Source organism: Antechinus flavipes, chromosome 2, assembly GCF_016432865.1.
Source record: "Antechinus flavipes isolate AdamAnt ecotype Samford, QLD, Australia chromosome 2, AdamAnt_v2, whole genome shotgun sequence".
Lineage (NCBI taxonomy): Eukaryota > Metazoa > Chordata > Mammalia > Dasyuromorphia > Dasyuridae > Antechinus > Antechinus flavipes.
The window spans coordinates 226,355,730-226,370,753 of NC_067399.1; the positions used below are offsets into that span (position 1 = coordinate 226,355,730).

The 15,024-nt window shown below is 34.2% G+C and overlaps 1 protein-coding gene across 3 annotated transcripts in view; it reads left to right on the top strand.

The window, feature by feature from the left end:
• ASXL2 (ASXL transcriptional regulator 2) overlaps positions 1 to 15,024 on the top strand; it is a 145,379-nt gene that overhangs the window by 117,501 nt on the left and 12,854 nt on the right. For 2 of the 3 annotated variants that reach the window (XM_051976344.1, XM_051976343.1), the window contains 5 exons: positions 346 to 487; positions 1,368 to 1,511; positions 2,600 to 2,763; positions 12,528 to 12,624; positions 14,148 to 14,253. In XM_051976344.1, the coding sequence (XP_051832304.1) occupies positions 346 to 487; positions 1,368 to 1,511; positions 2,600 to 2,763; positions 12,528 to 12,624; positions 14,148 to 14,253 (653 nt within the window). The remainder of the gene's footprint in view (positions 1 to 345; positions 488 to 1,367; positions 1,512 to 2,599; positions 2,764 to 12,527; positions 12,625 to 14,147; positions 14,254 to 15,024) is intronic. The other variant, XM_051976342.1, reaches the window with a different exon arrangement.

Genomic DNA, 15,024 nt, shown 5'->3' on the forward strand with positions numbered 1-15,024 from the left:
AGCTTTGCTATATTCATACAAGTAAATTTGAGATAGGAAACTTAGCTGAATCTAGCTTTTTATTATATTGCATCTTTTTCATATTTTCACCAACCAAAGATATCATATTGATGAAGGACTTAGTATTTCAGGAATAAAATGAGATTCTGTATTTGAAGGTAGATTGAAATTAGAGTACTATAGGGGTATAAATTTGTTTATATCATAATCATAGACTTGCTAAACAATTTTCCTGAATGAGTTATAGTTTCTTAACTTTAAAACATACTTATATTTTATGTTCTATTTTCATTTCATCTCTGGAAACTATTATTTTCTTTCTGATCAGTAATGTTTTCTTTATAGGCTTTAAAGCAACAGCAGCAAAAGAAGCAACAGCAACAACATCAGCAGCAACAATGTCGAACAAGTATGCCCATCTCCTCTAATCAGCATCTTCTCCTGAAAACAGTCAAAACATCCACTGACCCTGTGCCCGCTAAACCTGGTAAATATACTTAATTCCATCCTCAGGGGACTGCCTTTGTATCTTTTTCTTCCATATTATAGCATCATTTTTCCATATGCTGAGCCAAAATTTTCTTAATCATACTGATATATAATAAATCCCTTACTACCTTTACCATTTTATACTTCCTCGCTCTTTCCATGCTCACATCTTCCCCTGTCCCCAGCCTTTCCAGAACATGTACCATAATCTTTATAGTAATTCAAATAGAAAGAAATTATATAGAGAAAACTTTTAGCTGTTAAATCCTGAGGAAAGAAAAAAAAGAATTTGTATAGAATGGTTCAGTTACATAGAATGCTTTAATAATATATTGGAATGAGCTATGTAATATGCCTAGGAAGCTGCTATCTTCCCAAACTCATTTTAGTTTTATATACATTTATTTTTGAGTTTAAGTTCGGGACCTGATTGTCATTAAACCCCTTTTATCTCGTCCTCTTTGATTTAGTCCCATTTTTGTTTCATCCAACAGTTAAAAAAAAATTTTTTTTTGTAATAAATTCTGCTATTGCTTTCCTATAGGGAGGTATATCCAGGTCTTTTGGGCAATCAAAATAAAACCTGCTACGTATACAAATATGATTTTCTTTTGTAAAGTCCAGTTTGTTACTGATCATTAGGATAGTTATATGGACTAGCCAGACTTTATTCTGATATTTTAGGAATCTTAACCATAATGTGGCAAGCAATATGCATATGTAGACAGTGTTGTTGTAGTAGCCCTAGACAAGGAAAGTACCTAAATTCCAGTGTCTTCTTATAGCCAATATTTGTTTACTAATTTATTGAAATATGATCCTTGATTTCCTCTAGCTTTTTCTTCATTGTGTCTTTATTTGTCTCTTTCTTTTTGAAGCAGTGTGGGAAGGAAAGCAGTCAGATGGACAATCAAGCAGTCCCCAGAATTCAAATTCTAGTTCCTCTTCTTCGGTTAAAGTTGAAAACCCCCTGCCAGGTTTGGGAAAGAAACCATTTCCGAGATCTGATAGGCTTCATACAAGTGAGTTCTTTCATATTACAAGCTTTATTGATGCTGATACTTTAAATAAAGACTGAATATAATGTATTCAACAGAAAAATTATCACATTTCATTATCTTATCTAACAAATTATCACAAAATCCTCAAAAAACAAGATCTCTGTCTCCATATATATATATATATATATATACATATATATATATATATAATTATCCTTTATGATTCTCATTTTTCTTAAGTCTCATCCATAGCTCCTATCAAAAAGAAAATGTGATTTTTGTTTTGTTTTGTTTTGTTTTAATTTGCAAGGCCCTGATGGATTTTATCAGTCAATGTAATCTTTACTGAATGCTCATAAACATGCTTATTATTTGGTTGTTTCTGGATAGGTTGTATTCTAAATTTTAAGTAATAAAATTTATCCTTCTGTTAATTACAAAAATCCATATTGATATTTTGTTTGCATATTACCTACTTCATCTTTAGTGATCACATGGCATGTTTATTAGAGCACAGGGGATGGAACATATAAAAAAGACTTATTGTAAACTTTTCCTAAAGGGCATTTTGAAAGCATATAGATATTTTAAAGATTTTTTTCTACTGGGAAGGGGAGTATAGGTTTCCTGTAATTACTTGGTTAAGAAATTGAAATGTTGAAAACTAGATAAGAGCAGGAAAAAAATAAAGCCTTTATAATGTGAATGAAAGACTCTGTCAGCAACTTGTAATATACAAGAATGTCCACTTGTTGAGACTGTTCTTTAGAAAATGACAGTATTGTGAAGAGTGTGGTAGGGAAAAAAAAAAGGATTCTGGCTTTTGAATTGGATGACCTGTTAAATTACTTACCCATCTCACTAGTTCTGTGAGCATGGCCAAGTTGCTTGATCTTTCAAGGATCTCATCAGCTAATAAAGAGATAAAATTTGTCTTATCTAATTCCTAGGGTAATTATGAAGAAAGGACTTTTTGGAGCAGATGAGTATTACTCAGAGTAAGAGATTCCAAGTCCCTTAAGACCCTTAAGAAAGTGAGAAAGGACCAGGATAAAAATTCTCTATTTACAGATTTCTTGTTTATATTCTTTGTGACTTTTTTTTTTCAGGGCAGCTGAAAAGGACTAAGTGTGCTGAAATTGATGTTGAAACACCTGATTCTATACTGGTTAACACCAATCTGAGGGCTCTAATTAATAAGCACACATTTTCAGTCCTTCCTGGAGACTGCCAGCAGCGACTTTTGCTTTTACTTCCAGAAGTAGACCGGCAGGTGAGTGAAGTGAGCTTAGACCTTAAAACTTTTCTTCCTTTTCTGTGGCCTCTCTCCACATAGTCCTTTAAAATCTTGATGGAATTCTTCTTCTTTTTTTTTTTTTTTAAATAGTATTATATTTTTCCAAATACATACAAAAATAATGTTCAACATTAACCTTTGCAAAACATTGTGTTCCAAATTTTTCTCCCTCTCCTACCCTTCTCCTCCACAAGAAAGCAAGCAATCCAATATAGGTTAAACATGTACAAGTCTTCTAAACATAATTCCATATTCGCTACTGTACATAAAAAAATCAGATCAAAAGGGGAAAAAAGCAAACAAACAAATAACAATAACAACAAAACAATATCAAAATATTATGCTTTGATAACCATTCAGTATTCTTAGTTCTCTATCTGGATGTGGATGCTACTTTTCATCACAAGTCTGTTGGAATTGCCCTGAATCACTTCAATTTTGAAAAGAGTCACAACCATCATAGTTGATCATCATATAATCTTGTTACTGTTACTTGGTTCTGCTCACGTTACTCAGCATCAATTCACACAAGTCTTTCCAGGCTACTTGTCATTTCTTTGCATTGTCAATAATGTTCCATTATATTCATATATTATAACTTGTTCAGCCATTCCCCAACTTCCACTCGGTTTCCAGTACAAAAAGGGTTGTTATAAACATTTTAGCACATGTGAGTCCTTTATTCTCTCTTATGATCTCTTTGGGTCTACAGACCCAGTAGAGACATTGTTGGATCAGAGGGTATGCACACTTTGATAGCCCTTTGGCATAGTTCCAAATTATTCTCCAAAATGGTTCTATCAGTTCACAACTCCATCAGCAATGCATAAGAGAGGCAGCTAGGTGGTGCAGTGAATAGAGCACCAGTCCTAAATTTCAGGAGGACCTGGGTTCAAATCTGGTCTCATACACTTAACATTTCCTCACTGTGTGACCCAAGGCAAGTTACTTTATGCCAATTGCCTCAGCAAAGAAAAAAATAAAACAAAGTAAAACAATGCATTAGAGTCCCAAGTTTCCCAATTCCCTTCCGATATTCATTATTATCTTTCCCTGTTATCTTAGCTAATCTGAGAGGTGTAAAGTGGCACCTCAGAGTTGTCTTAATTTGCATTTCTCTAATTAATAGTGATTTAGAGCATTTTTTTCATATGACTAGCTTTAATTTCTTTACCTGAAAATTGTCTGTTCATATCCTTTGACTGTTTATCAATTGGGGAATGGTTTGTGATGGAATTCTTTCTGTAGCTTTTGATGTATCACAATCTTGGGAGGCATTGACATACAGTTATTAGGTCCCAGTTCAGTTCCCAGCTCCCACTACTCATATGAGCTTGAGTGAGTCACTAAAATCCTTAACCTGAACTTCTTTTTTTCTTTTAATTATAGCATTTTATTTACGAAACAGATGTATGGGTAATTTTTCAACATTGACTCTTATAAAAACTTCTGTTCCAACTTTTCCCCTCCTTCCCTCTACTCCCTTCCCTAGATGGCAGGTAGTCCCATACATGTTAAATATGTTAAAGTATATATTAAATACAATAGCTGTATATATATTTACACAATTGTCTTGCTACACAAGAAAAATCGGATTTAGAAAGAAGGTAAAAATAACCTGGGAAGACAAACAAAAATGCAAGCAAAAAATAATAGAAAGAGTGTAAATGCTATGTTGTGGTCCACATTCATTTCCCAGAGTTCTTTTGCTGGATGTAGCTGGTTATGTTCATTACTGATCAATTGAAACTGATTTGGATCTTCTCATTGTTGAGGAGGGCCACTTTCAATCAGAATTGATTCTCATATAGTATTGTTGTTGAAGTATATAATGATCTCCTGGTTCTGCTCATTTCACTCAGCATCAGTTCACGTAAGTCTCTCCAAGTCTTCCTGTATTCCTCCTTCTGGTCATTTTCTTACAGAATAATAATATTCTATAACATTCACATACTACAATTTACTCAGCCAATTGATGGACTACCATTCAATTTCCAGTTTCTAGCCACTACAAACAGGGCTGCCACAAACATTTTGGCACATACAGGTCCATTTCCCTTCTTTAGTATCTCTTTGGGATATAAGCCCAGTAGTAACATTGCTGGATCAAAGGGTATACACAGTTTGATAAACTTTTTCAGCATAGTTCTAAATTGCTCTCGAGATTGATTGGATCCATTCACAATTCCACCAACAATGCATCAGTGTCCCAGTTTTCCCGCATCTTCTCCAATATTCCACATTGTCTTTTCTTGTCATCTTAGCCAATCTGATTGGTGTGTAGTGGTATCTCGGAGTTGTCTTAATTTGCATTTCTCTAATCAATAGTGATTTGGAACACTCTTTCATATGAGTCGAATTAGTTTCAATATCATCATCTGAAAATTGTCGTTCATATCCTTTGACCATTTATCAATTGGAGAATGGCTTGATTTCTTATAAATTAGAGTCAATTCTCTATATATTTTGGAAATGAGTCCTTTTTAAGAACCATTGACTTTAAAAATGTTTTCCCAGTTTATTGCTTCCCTTCTAATTTTGTCTGCATCAGTTTTGTTTGTACAAAGTTTTTTAACTTGATATAATCAAAATTTTCTATTTTGTGATGCATAATGAGCTCTAGTTCTTCTTTGGTCACAAATTCGTTCCTCCTCCACAGGTCTGAGAGGTAAACTATCCTATGTTCTTCTAATTAATTTATAATCTCATTCTTTATGCCTAGATCACAAACCCATTTTGAACTTATCTTGATGTAAGGTAGTGTAGGTCAGTGCCTAGTTTGTACCATATTAATTTCTAGTATTCCCAGCAGTTTTTGTCAAATAGTGCATTCTTATCCCTAAAGTTGGGGTCTTTGGGTTTGTCAAACACTAGATTGCTATAATTATTGACTATTTTTTCCTGTCAACCTAACCTATTTCACTAGTCTATTTCTTAGCCAATACCAAATGGTTTGGTGACCACTCCTTTATAATATAGTTTTAGATCAGCTAGGCCACCTTCATTTGATTTTTTTCTTTTTTCATTAGTTCCCTTGAAATTTTTGACCTTTTGTTTTTTCAGATCAATTTTTTTTTCTGGGTCATTAAAATAGTTTCTTGAGAGTCTGGTATAGCACTAAATAAATAGATTAGGGAATTTTGTCATCTTTATTATATTTGCTTGACTTATCCAGGAGCACTTAATATTTTTCCAGTTGTTTAGATCTGACTTTATTTTTGTGGAAAGTGTTTTGTAGTTTTGCTCATATAGTTCCTGACTTTACCTTGGCAGATAAGATTCCCAAATATTTTATAACCTGAACTTCTTGATCTTAAAAATAACAGTATTGGGATAGATGAATTCCTATACTTGGCTTATAATCCCCTGAATTTAACAGGCTTTTATTAATTTCCCTATATTAGCTACTTGTGAATCAGACAAATAGTGAAATTGTTTCTTAAGGAATTTCTAGCCTACTGACTAATCTATACAAATAAATAATATTTGGGCATAGAAAGAGAGAGAACACTTAAGATTACACCCAGCCAAGTCTTAACTTTGGATCACTACAACTATTCATCAGCTTTTGCTTCTATATATATTTTGCTGAACAAAGGTAAGAATATGTCACACAACTGTTCTGACCATAGATCCACTACAGATCTATGTTACACAACCTCAACTGGGTCCTTGTTGATAGGCAATTCTTCTACCTCTTTTATTAATTCACTACACATTCTTCACAGCAATTCTTCCAAATCTTTTCATTCTTTCTCAAACTTCTCTTGACTCTCCCCCCTCCTACTCTTGAGTGAAAATATCTTGCCTCATATTTGGCAGAAGAAATTGTGGCCATTTGCTGTGAACTCCTTCTTTTCTTCATTACGTAACACTCAGGAGCCTTCTATCACGTTTTCTCTTTTCATCTCTGTCTCACATGATGAAGTAGTCTTATTCTTCTTACCAAGCCTAACCTACTTGTTCATGTGATCTTATTCCATCCCAACTCTTCCAACTGATTGCCCCTTTGCCATCCTCACTGTTTCCTTACCTGCTGGCTTATTTCTTACCGCCTATAGTTATACCCAGATGTCCCTATCCTGAAAAAAGTTTCACTTGATCTTTCCATCCTTGCTATTATCCTAAGTCTCTTCTACATTTTGTAGCTGTGTTCCTTAAAATATAATAGATGCATCTACTTTCTCTTGGTTTTCCTCCTACTTATCTGATTGCTTTTTTCTTTGCTGGATTCTCTTCCAGATCATACCCTCAAGATTTCCATTTTGGTGTTTAATTGAAGATTTAAAATTTGTTCATTTCTAGTTATTTTTGGTTGCATGCCCAATTCATTGATCTGTCTCTCTTTTATTGATATATGCATTTAGAGATAGAAATTTTCCCTTAAGTTCTGTTTTGGCTACATCACAAATTTTGGAATATTGTCCCATTGTTATCATTCTCATTAACAAATTATTGCTTGCTTCTATGATTTATTCTTTGACCCACTCATTCTTTAGAATTAGTTTTTTTAGTTTTGTTGTTGTTGTTGTTGTTGTTGTTGTTAGTTTGTTTGTTTGTTTTTTAATTTTGGCTGAAGCATTTGTGGTTGTATATGCTTAACTGGATGGTGATGCTGACTGAAAGAACCTCTGTTTTCTTGGTGTTGTCAGGCCAAAATTATCACAAGTCATAGAGAATTGATCCATACTCTGTTGCATCTCAGCCTCAGCTGCATAATCATCTGCAAATAAAACGTCATGTATTAACTCTCCCTCTACTTTGGCCTTGGCTTGCAGCCTTGTAGCCTTTTCAGGTTAAATAATTTGCCATCAGCAAAGAATCTGATGTTGATGCTGTTTTCATCCTTGTTAAAGGCATCTGATAACATCACAGAAAATATGCTGAAGAGCATTGGAGCAAGCACACAACCTTGCTTCACAGTATCGATAACTGTGGGAATACAGGAGAAACATCATCCTTCATTTAGAATCTGCAAGCTTGTCATCACGAAACTGGCATACAGTGTTGAACTTCTTCAGGCAACCCAATTTTGTCACGATCTTCTACAAGCCGTCACTGCTGAAAATAACCTTGTTCAAGTTGATAAATGAAGAAATTCTGTGAATCAAATCACTCACTTGCCAGTACTCTTTCTAGGACCACCTACATAGATAATAAGACTTCCAAAGCTAATTCAGCTATTGGGGAGACTCCTAAAGAAAGTGTGACAGACCGATTTTTCTCTCCCAACATGATTCAAAAAGGGGTGTGGGTGTGAGGATGTATAAAATGAATGTACATGGATAACCAGGGGGAAAAAGTGTGAGAGAGACAACATTATCAGTCTGTCTACCAAACTGAAGATTTATATAACTGCCATGCTGACTGCACTGTTGGATACCTCTGATCCCTGGACAGTCTGTTAGCACCATACCAGCAAACTAAACAGCTTCTACTTGAATTACTTTAGGATAATTCTGAATATTACCTGGCAAGATAAGGTATCGGCACTAAAGTTTTTTCTAAAGCTGAACAGCCAAACATTCAAGCAAGAGTGCTACTCCAGTGGGCTGGCCATGTATTTCAAATGTCAAGTGTGCACACTTCCTCAAAGACTATTTTACAAAGAACTTTCACAAAGTAAGTACTCACATGGTGGTCAGAAAGAAGTATTATAAGATATCTCTGAAGAACTTTTAATATTGACAGTGCGACACGGGAAATGCTGACATAGAACTGTCTAGCATGGTAGCATCCATCAAAGAAAGCTTGCTTTTCTCCATGAGCAAAGCAAAATCACAGAAAAACAAAGCGTGAGTTCCATAAATTGAGCCATTTCCATTTAAAAATGTTCTAATGGACCATTAGAACACGAACCACTTGTTGCTGATCTGTAGTAGGACCTTCCAAACTTAAATTTTAGCCTCAGCTGAACACACCACACCTTGATTCCAAAATTATGATGTCACTGGTCTTCAGAAATTAAGGCCAAACAACAACACAGGGCTAATTCACTTGCTGAAGCAGCAGTATAATTACATTCATTTGTCAGTGTTCCACGGTCAATAGGAAAGCATATGTATCATTCAAAAAAAAAAGACAACTAATTGCTACTATATGCTAATGATCTGGGAAGGGAGATGAAGGGAGAAATAAAACAATCCCTGTTTTAACTAGAAACTTACATTTTATTGGAGGAGATAGCATGTACATTTGTAAGCATGTACAGAACCTATATGTAATTGTGTATGCAAATGTACACATGTGCATACACATCGATATATTTATATATGTGGGCACACACTTTCTGTGTATCATAATTAGAGGAGAACACTAAAAATTGTGGGATTAGGAAAGGTTTCATGTGAATATAATGCTTTCAGCTTTATCTCGAAAAAAATAAAGGGATTTTAGGGGTCAAAAAGAGTGCATTATAGGCATGAAAGCTTGCCTGTACAAAGGTATAGAGTTTATATTTAGCAATAGGAGACACTGCAGTTTGTTGAGTAGTCAATTTCTCACTCAAAGAAAATTATTTTGGCAGTTATGTTGATGGTAGTTTGGGTGAGGACAAAACTTAAACAAAAAGAATTCAGACCGAGGGCAGTGATTTTGCCCAGCATCAGACAACTTTGGGAGTTTTGAAAGATTTCTGAACAGCCTGATGTGTCCCTAAGACCCTGAAATAACAACATTCTGAGAAAACATCAATAGGAGTAGCCCAAGTATTCCTTCTAGAAGAATCTAGAAGATTCAGATCTAACATAAAATTCCAAGGATCTGGAAGAATAAGCAAACTAAAAAAATTAAGTAAACAAGCCCACTAGAAAAAAGCCATTGTGATAGGAATATTCAAAACACAAAGTCAGAAGAAGAAAACAATGCAAAATATCTATAATGCAAAGCCTTTTAAGAAAAACACAGCTTAGGTACAAATTTAACTAGGTTTACTGGAGGGAATGAAGCAGAGAATGTTCATGTTTTAGAAATGTTTTACTAAGTGAACAAAGCAGTATAGGAAAAAAATGGAGAGGAAACTTAAGCGCATGGAACCAAGTGGTCAAAATCTTGCCCAAACAACAAATTTTCTTAAAATTTAAAATCACATGAAAAGAAGCTCCATGGAACAAGAAGTATCAAAACAAAGTCAAAAGACTCGAGGGAAAAAATAGAAGAAATTATCACATTCTAAAGCAAAAATAACCAACACAGAATACAGCAAAGAGGCACTTCAGTGACTCAGGGAATCAAGCACTGGACATGGAGTCAGCAATTCCTGAGTTCAAATCTCAGGTATTTACTAGATCAGTAACTGTACAAATCAGTTAACCTCTGCTTCAGTTTCCTTATTTAGAAAATTAGTATAATAATATTATTTAACTTCTAGGGTCGTTGTGAGGATAAAATTAGATAATAAAAACTTTATATAAATGTTAGCCATGATGATGATATTAAATTTAAGAATTATTGGACTACTTAAAATCTAGGCATCATATTTCCAGAAATCATTAAAGAAAATTGCCTAGATCTCATAGAACCTGAAGACAAAGTGGAAATTGGAAGCAAACAGATCATCTCTTAAACTCCAAAATAATAATTCATGGGAACATCATAAAATCTAGAGCTTTACAGGTAAGAAAAAAAATAGTATAAGCAAGCAGAAAGAAAAAATTCAAGTACTGAGGAGCCATAAGTTCCTATGATTTGGCAGTCTTTTCTATAAAGAAATATAAAGAACCATATTCTAGAAAGGCAGTCACGAATAATTTACCAAATGAAATTTCAGTATTATTATATAGGGAGAAAAATACCCAGAGGCTTTTTCATCATTCCTTTTAAAAAAACACCAGAGTTGCATAGAAACTTTGAAATGCAAACGCAGGAGTAAAGTGAAATATAAAAAGGTAAACATGAACAATTATAAGAGATTAAACAAGGGTATTCTGTTACGAGATGATAAATGCATCTCCCTCTGACTTTTGTCATCAGGGATTTTAGAGGGAATCTGTTTAGAAGGCTTGGTAGTAATTCTGTGTCCTTGATCTAAGAAGGATTCAAGAAAGGGAGAGGAAGATGACATTAAAAGGAATAAAGGGGGGGAGGGAAGGCTTGCAGAATATCTCATCTACATGCACATGCTAAACAGTTGAAATGTACTCTCATCTGAACTGATCAAAGGAAGGAGGAATATATATTTACATAAGCATGTGAGCGCACATATACGTAGAGTTGGATTCAAAAATACATTTCACTTAATAAGAAACTAAGAAAGAAATAGAATAAAGGATAAGGGGAAATAAGAGGAAAAATAGTTTAAAGGAGGAATTAGTCCTAAGTAAAAAACTGAGGTAAGTGAAAATGTTTATTGCTTTTGTTTATATGTGGTGGCAAAAAATTAAGCAATGAAAATACTGTTGCATTATAAGAAATGAGGATGGCTTCAGAGAAATCTGGGAAGTCTTATAAAGTGATGAGTGAATAAGGTGAATAGACAAGAACAAATTAAAACAGTTTTTGAAAGATTTGGGAACTTTGATGAACATAATAACCAATCTCAATTTCACAGAAATCAAGGTATTACCACAGAGAGGTGAAAAACTTAGTGCAGAAGAAATAAATAAATACACACATGCACAAATTTTCTTGACTATACATATTTGTAACAGGGATTTTTTGGCATATTTTTTGAATGAAAATGGAATAAAAAGCAGATTATTCAGTGATTTAAAATTTTTGTGATTTTAATGATTAATTTTTAAAATGATAACATTGTCAAGAGAGTATGAGAGAGAAGAGAATCCAGGATATAATTTTAGATAAACCCACAATATAAAGGCTATAATATCATTGATGACTGCCAAATTGGTCAGAGAGGTAGGAGAAGTAATATCGTATATAAATATGGATTAAAGTCCATAGAGAACAAAAGGAGAAAGTAGTCAACAGTGTCCTATGCTGTGGAGGTTGAGAAAAATGAAAATTTGGCAATTAAGGTGTCATTGGTAAGAGAGCAATTTTAGTTGAATGATCAAGTTGGAAGCCATGCGATTATAAAAGGAGTGAGAGGATGGCAAATTGAAACAAGCACAGTTTAACTGTAAAGAAGTTAAATGAAGAGAATAACAAGGATAATTGGGCATGTTTGTAGGCAACAGGGAATTATCAGTTTGTGTGCAAACATGAAGAGTAGAGAAAGGGGGAAGGAAGGTTAAAAGGGCATTCTGCTGGAGAAGATAGAAAACATATTATCTCTAGCAGTACTATTGACAGGCTATGTATACCAGTTTTTCCTTTTCAACTTAGCTATATCATCTTGCAAATCTTTCACAGTTCCATTCAACAACCCAAGAGCCTTTCTATAAATCTCTTGACATCTGTATACCAACAGAGCATGAAGAATATGCTTCTCATTATATGATAACTTTTTTTTTTTTTGCAGATTTTATTTGGTAATGTATTGCAGCCCACTCATACATACCATATACCCCTCCAGTGCCCTTTGGATGACCAGCAACTTTAAAATATTCTAAAATTATGATATTCTGTGACACTTGTACATCATCAGAAGGATCTCTGTATTAAAAAGATGATTCTTTGTTGCACAGAGAAACTCAGGGGACAGTTTGTCTTCTTTTTCAGTTTTGGAACCAGTTTTATGACTTATCCATTAACTGCATTGTTCATCCAACTCAACCCAAATACATATGTGGGTACTTTAAAACGATCATTGAATTAAATATGATTACTCTTTTTCTTAGGTTGGTGCAGATGGCTTGATGAAGCTGAATGGTTCAGCCCTTAACAATGAATTTTTCACTTCAGCTGCTCAGGGCTGGAAGGAAAGATTATCAGAAGGTGAGTTTTTTTTCATTTTCCCTCCAAGAAATTAGTCCCCTAATAGGACAGATATGACAGCCAGTACTAGGACAGAGAGGAGCTTCTCCATACTCTAATTTTGGTACCAGACAATAGAGAAATTGATTCTGGGAAGGGGATAGGAATGTTTGACATAACTCTAAATCTAGATAAAGATGCTGTGCAGTTCTCCATGATCATTTTGTGGATTTGGTAAGAGACCTAAGAGACATCAGAATTCAGATCAATGTAATGATACTAATTAGTATCACTGAACTGATAATGAAATACACCTTTGTCAGTAAAAAAAGTGGTGGACAACAAATGTTGAATGAGCCATACCTTGTTATACATAGTCAAATATGTATTTCTTTGTTAACAGGGAAGTTTCCATTTAGTTAGGAGGGAAAGTATTGGGAAGTAATACTATTTTTAAAAAGTAGATGGAGGTTCAAGTGCAACCTTAGATGGTAATTCTACATATGAATTTGTAAGTAAGTCATTTAACTTCTATGCTTCAGTTTCTCCATTTATAAAATAGGAATAATATGAGGAATCTGCTTTCTACAACTTGTTCCATATAAGTTTAAATTATTTTTGTAATTGTGTTGTTGGTTAAGTAGGCACGTTTTAAAGCACATATTTTAAAAATGGATATCTACATTTCCAGACCAAATTGTTTACATTAATTTTTCTCTTTTTTTTAATCCAGTAGTTTCTATAATCACTATCTGTAGTGATAGTTTTCATCCAGTTTAACTAATTCACATAGTTTAATTTTCTTCATATTTATTAATTGCATAATTATTAAAACTCGGGCATAAGAAAGACAAAGAGTCATAGGATTCAACTCCTCCAATAGTTGGGTTCCCTTTCCTTTCTTATAATCCATTGATAAAGTTTCCTTTGTTCCTTCTCTTGTCTTTCCCCCAGCTTTGAAGGTTCCTTAAGATGCTAGTATGAGGACAGTCCTTCATTCCTAGGAATTCTGAAGGCTGGAGAGAGAGAGCAGAAATTGGAAACTACAGGTGTCAGCATTAGCTGTTCATGACTTACCTGCAGTGACAGCTTAATCCCCATGTTTTAATGAAGTGATTTGAAGCATGCCAACTCAAGGGAGTTGAAAGGAAGAGAGAATGAACTCTACAGTTTTACCACCAACAGTCTTTGGAAGAGAGGGAAAAAAAAGAAAAACAAAAAGCTTAGCTAGGCAATGAGGATTATATGGAGGAAAGAGGTAAAGGAGATGTGCCTCGGCATTGGGAAAGCAGATGTTGAAGAACTAAATGCAGATTTCAGAACTTTGAAGTTTTTCCTAGGGTTAATAGACAAATTGAGCAGTTATTTTGTCCCCTCAGCTTAAGCAGAGCATTAAAATTTGAGAAATTTCTATTATCCTTGAGTTAAAAAACAAGAATTCAAGAAGTGCTTGTTGGGTATCACCTAGAGCCAGGCCTTTCTACTGAGAATTGGGAGTTGCAAGTATTATTAATTCTGATGAATTTTTCTTTTGTACATTATAGGTGAGTTCACACCTGAAATGCAGGTGAGAATCAGACAAGAAATTGAAAAGGAAAAAAAAGTGGAGCCTTGGAAAGAACAATTCTTTGAGAGCTATTATGGACAGAGGTAAGAAATAACTTGATTATTGTTGTTGTTGTTGTTATTGCTAACTAGAATCTTTCACAGACGCTTAAATATAAAAAGAAGATAATCTGCCCACAAATTCTTGGGAAAACTGACATTTGGTATCAGTATGTCACAAATTTAATTTACTTTTATCTATTTGTTCAGTGTTTTATATATAAAAGTTTCTCATTAAATAGTAAAACCTCTTGCCTTCTTTTTAAGTTTTCCAGGTTGGAATTTGCCCCAGTGATGTCTTAAAACTTCCCTTAGATTTTCATGAAACATTAAGACACATAAGCTTTAAAGTCTCCAAAATAATTTTCTGTAATTTCAAAGGATGACGATGATGTTATTGTTAACTGTTACTAGCAGTGATAGAAATTCAGGGAAAATCTTGTTTTACCAAACTTGGAAAAAAGTCAGAATTCCTGCTGTAGTCACAAACTCCTGTCCTCTAAAATTGAGTATTGTGAGCAGCAGCCCATTTGTGACTTCATTTCACAATCTAAGTCTCAATCATCAGTGCAGTGGAAACATTATTCTAGTCTAGAGGAGCTGTGCTACTGGTATGCTTTTGGGGACTCTGAGTGAGCCATCTCCTTGATATTTCCAGGTTTGGGGTTTTTTTTCTCTTCCATTAAAAAAAGGAATGTAACCAGATGATCTCTGAATTCTCTTCTAGCCCTAATGGTCTTGTTTTCTGCTGGGATTGCCTGCATGATTTTCTCTCAGTCCTTAGCAAATGAAAATGTTATATCTGGACCAGGTCTT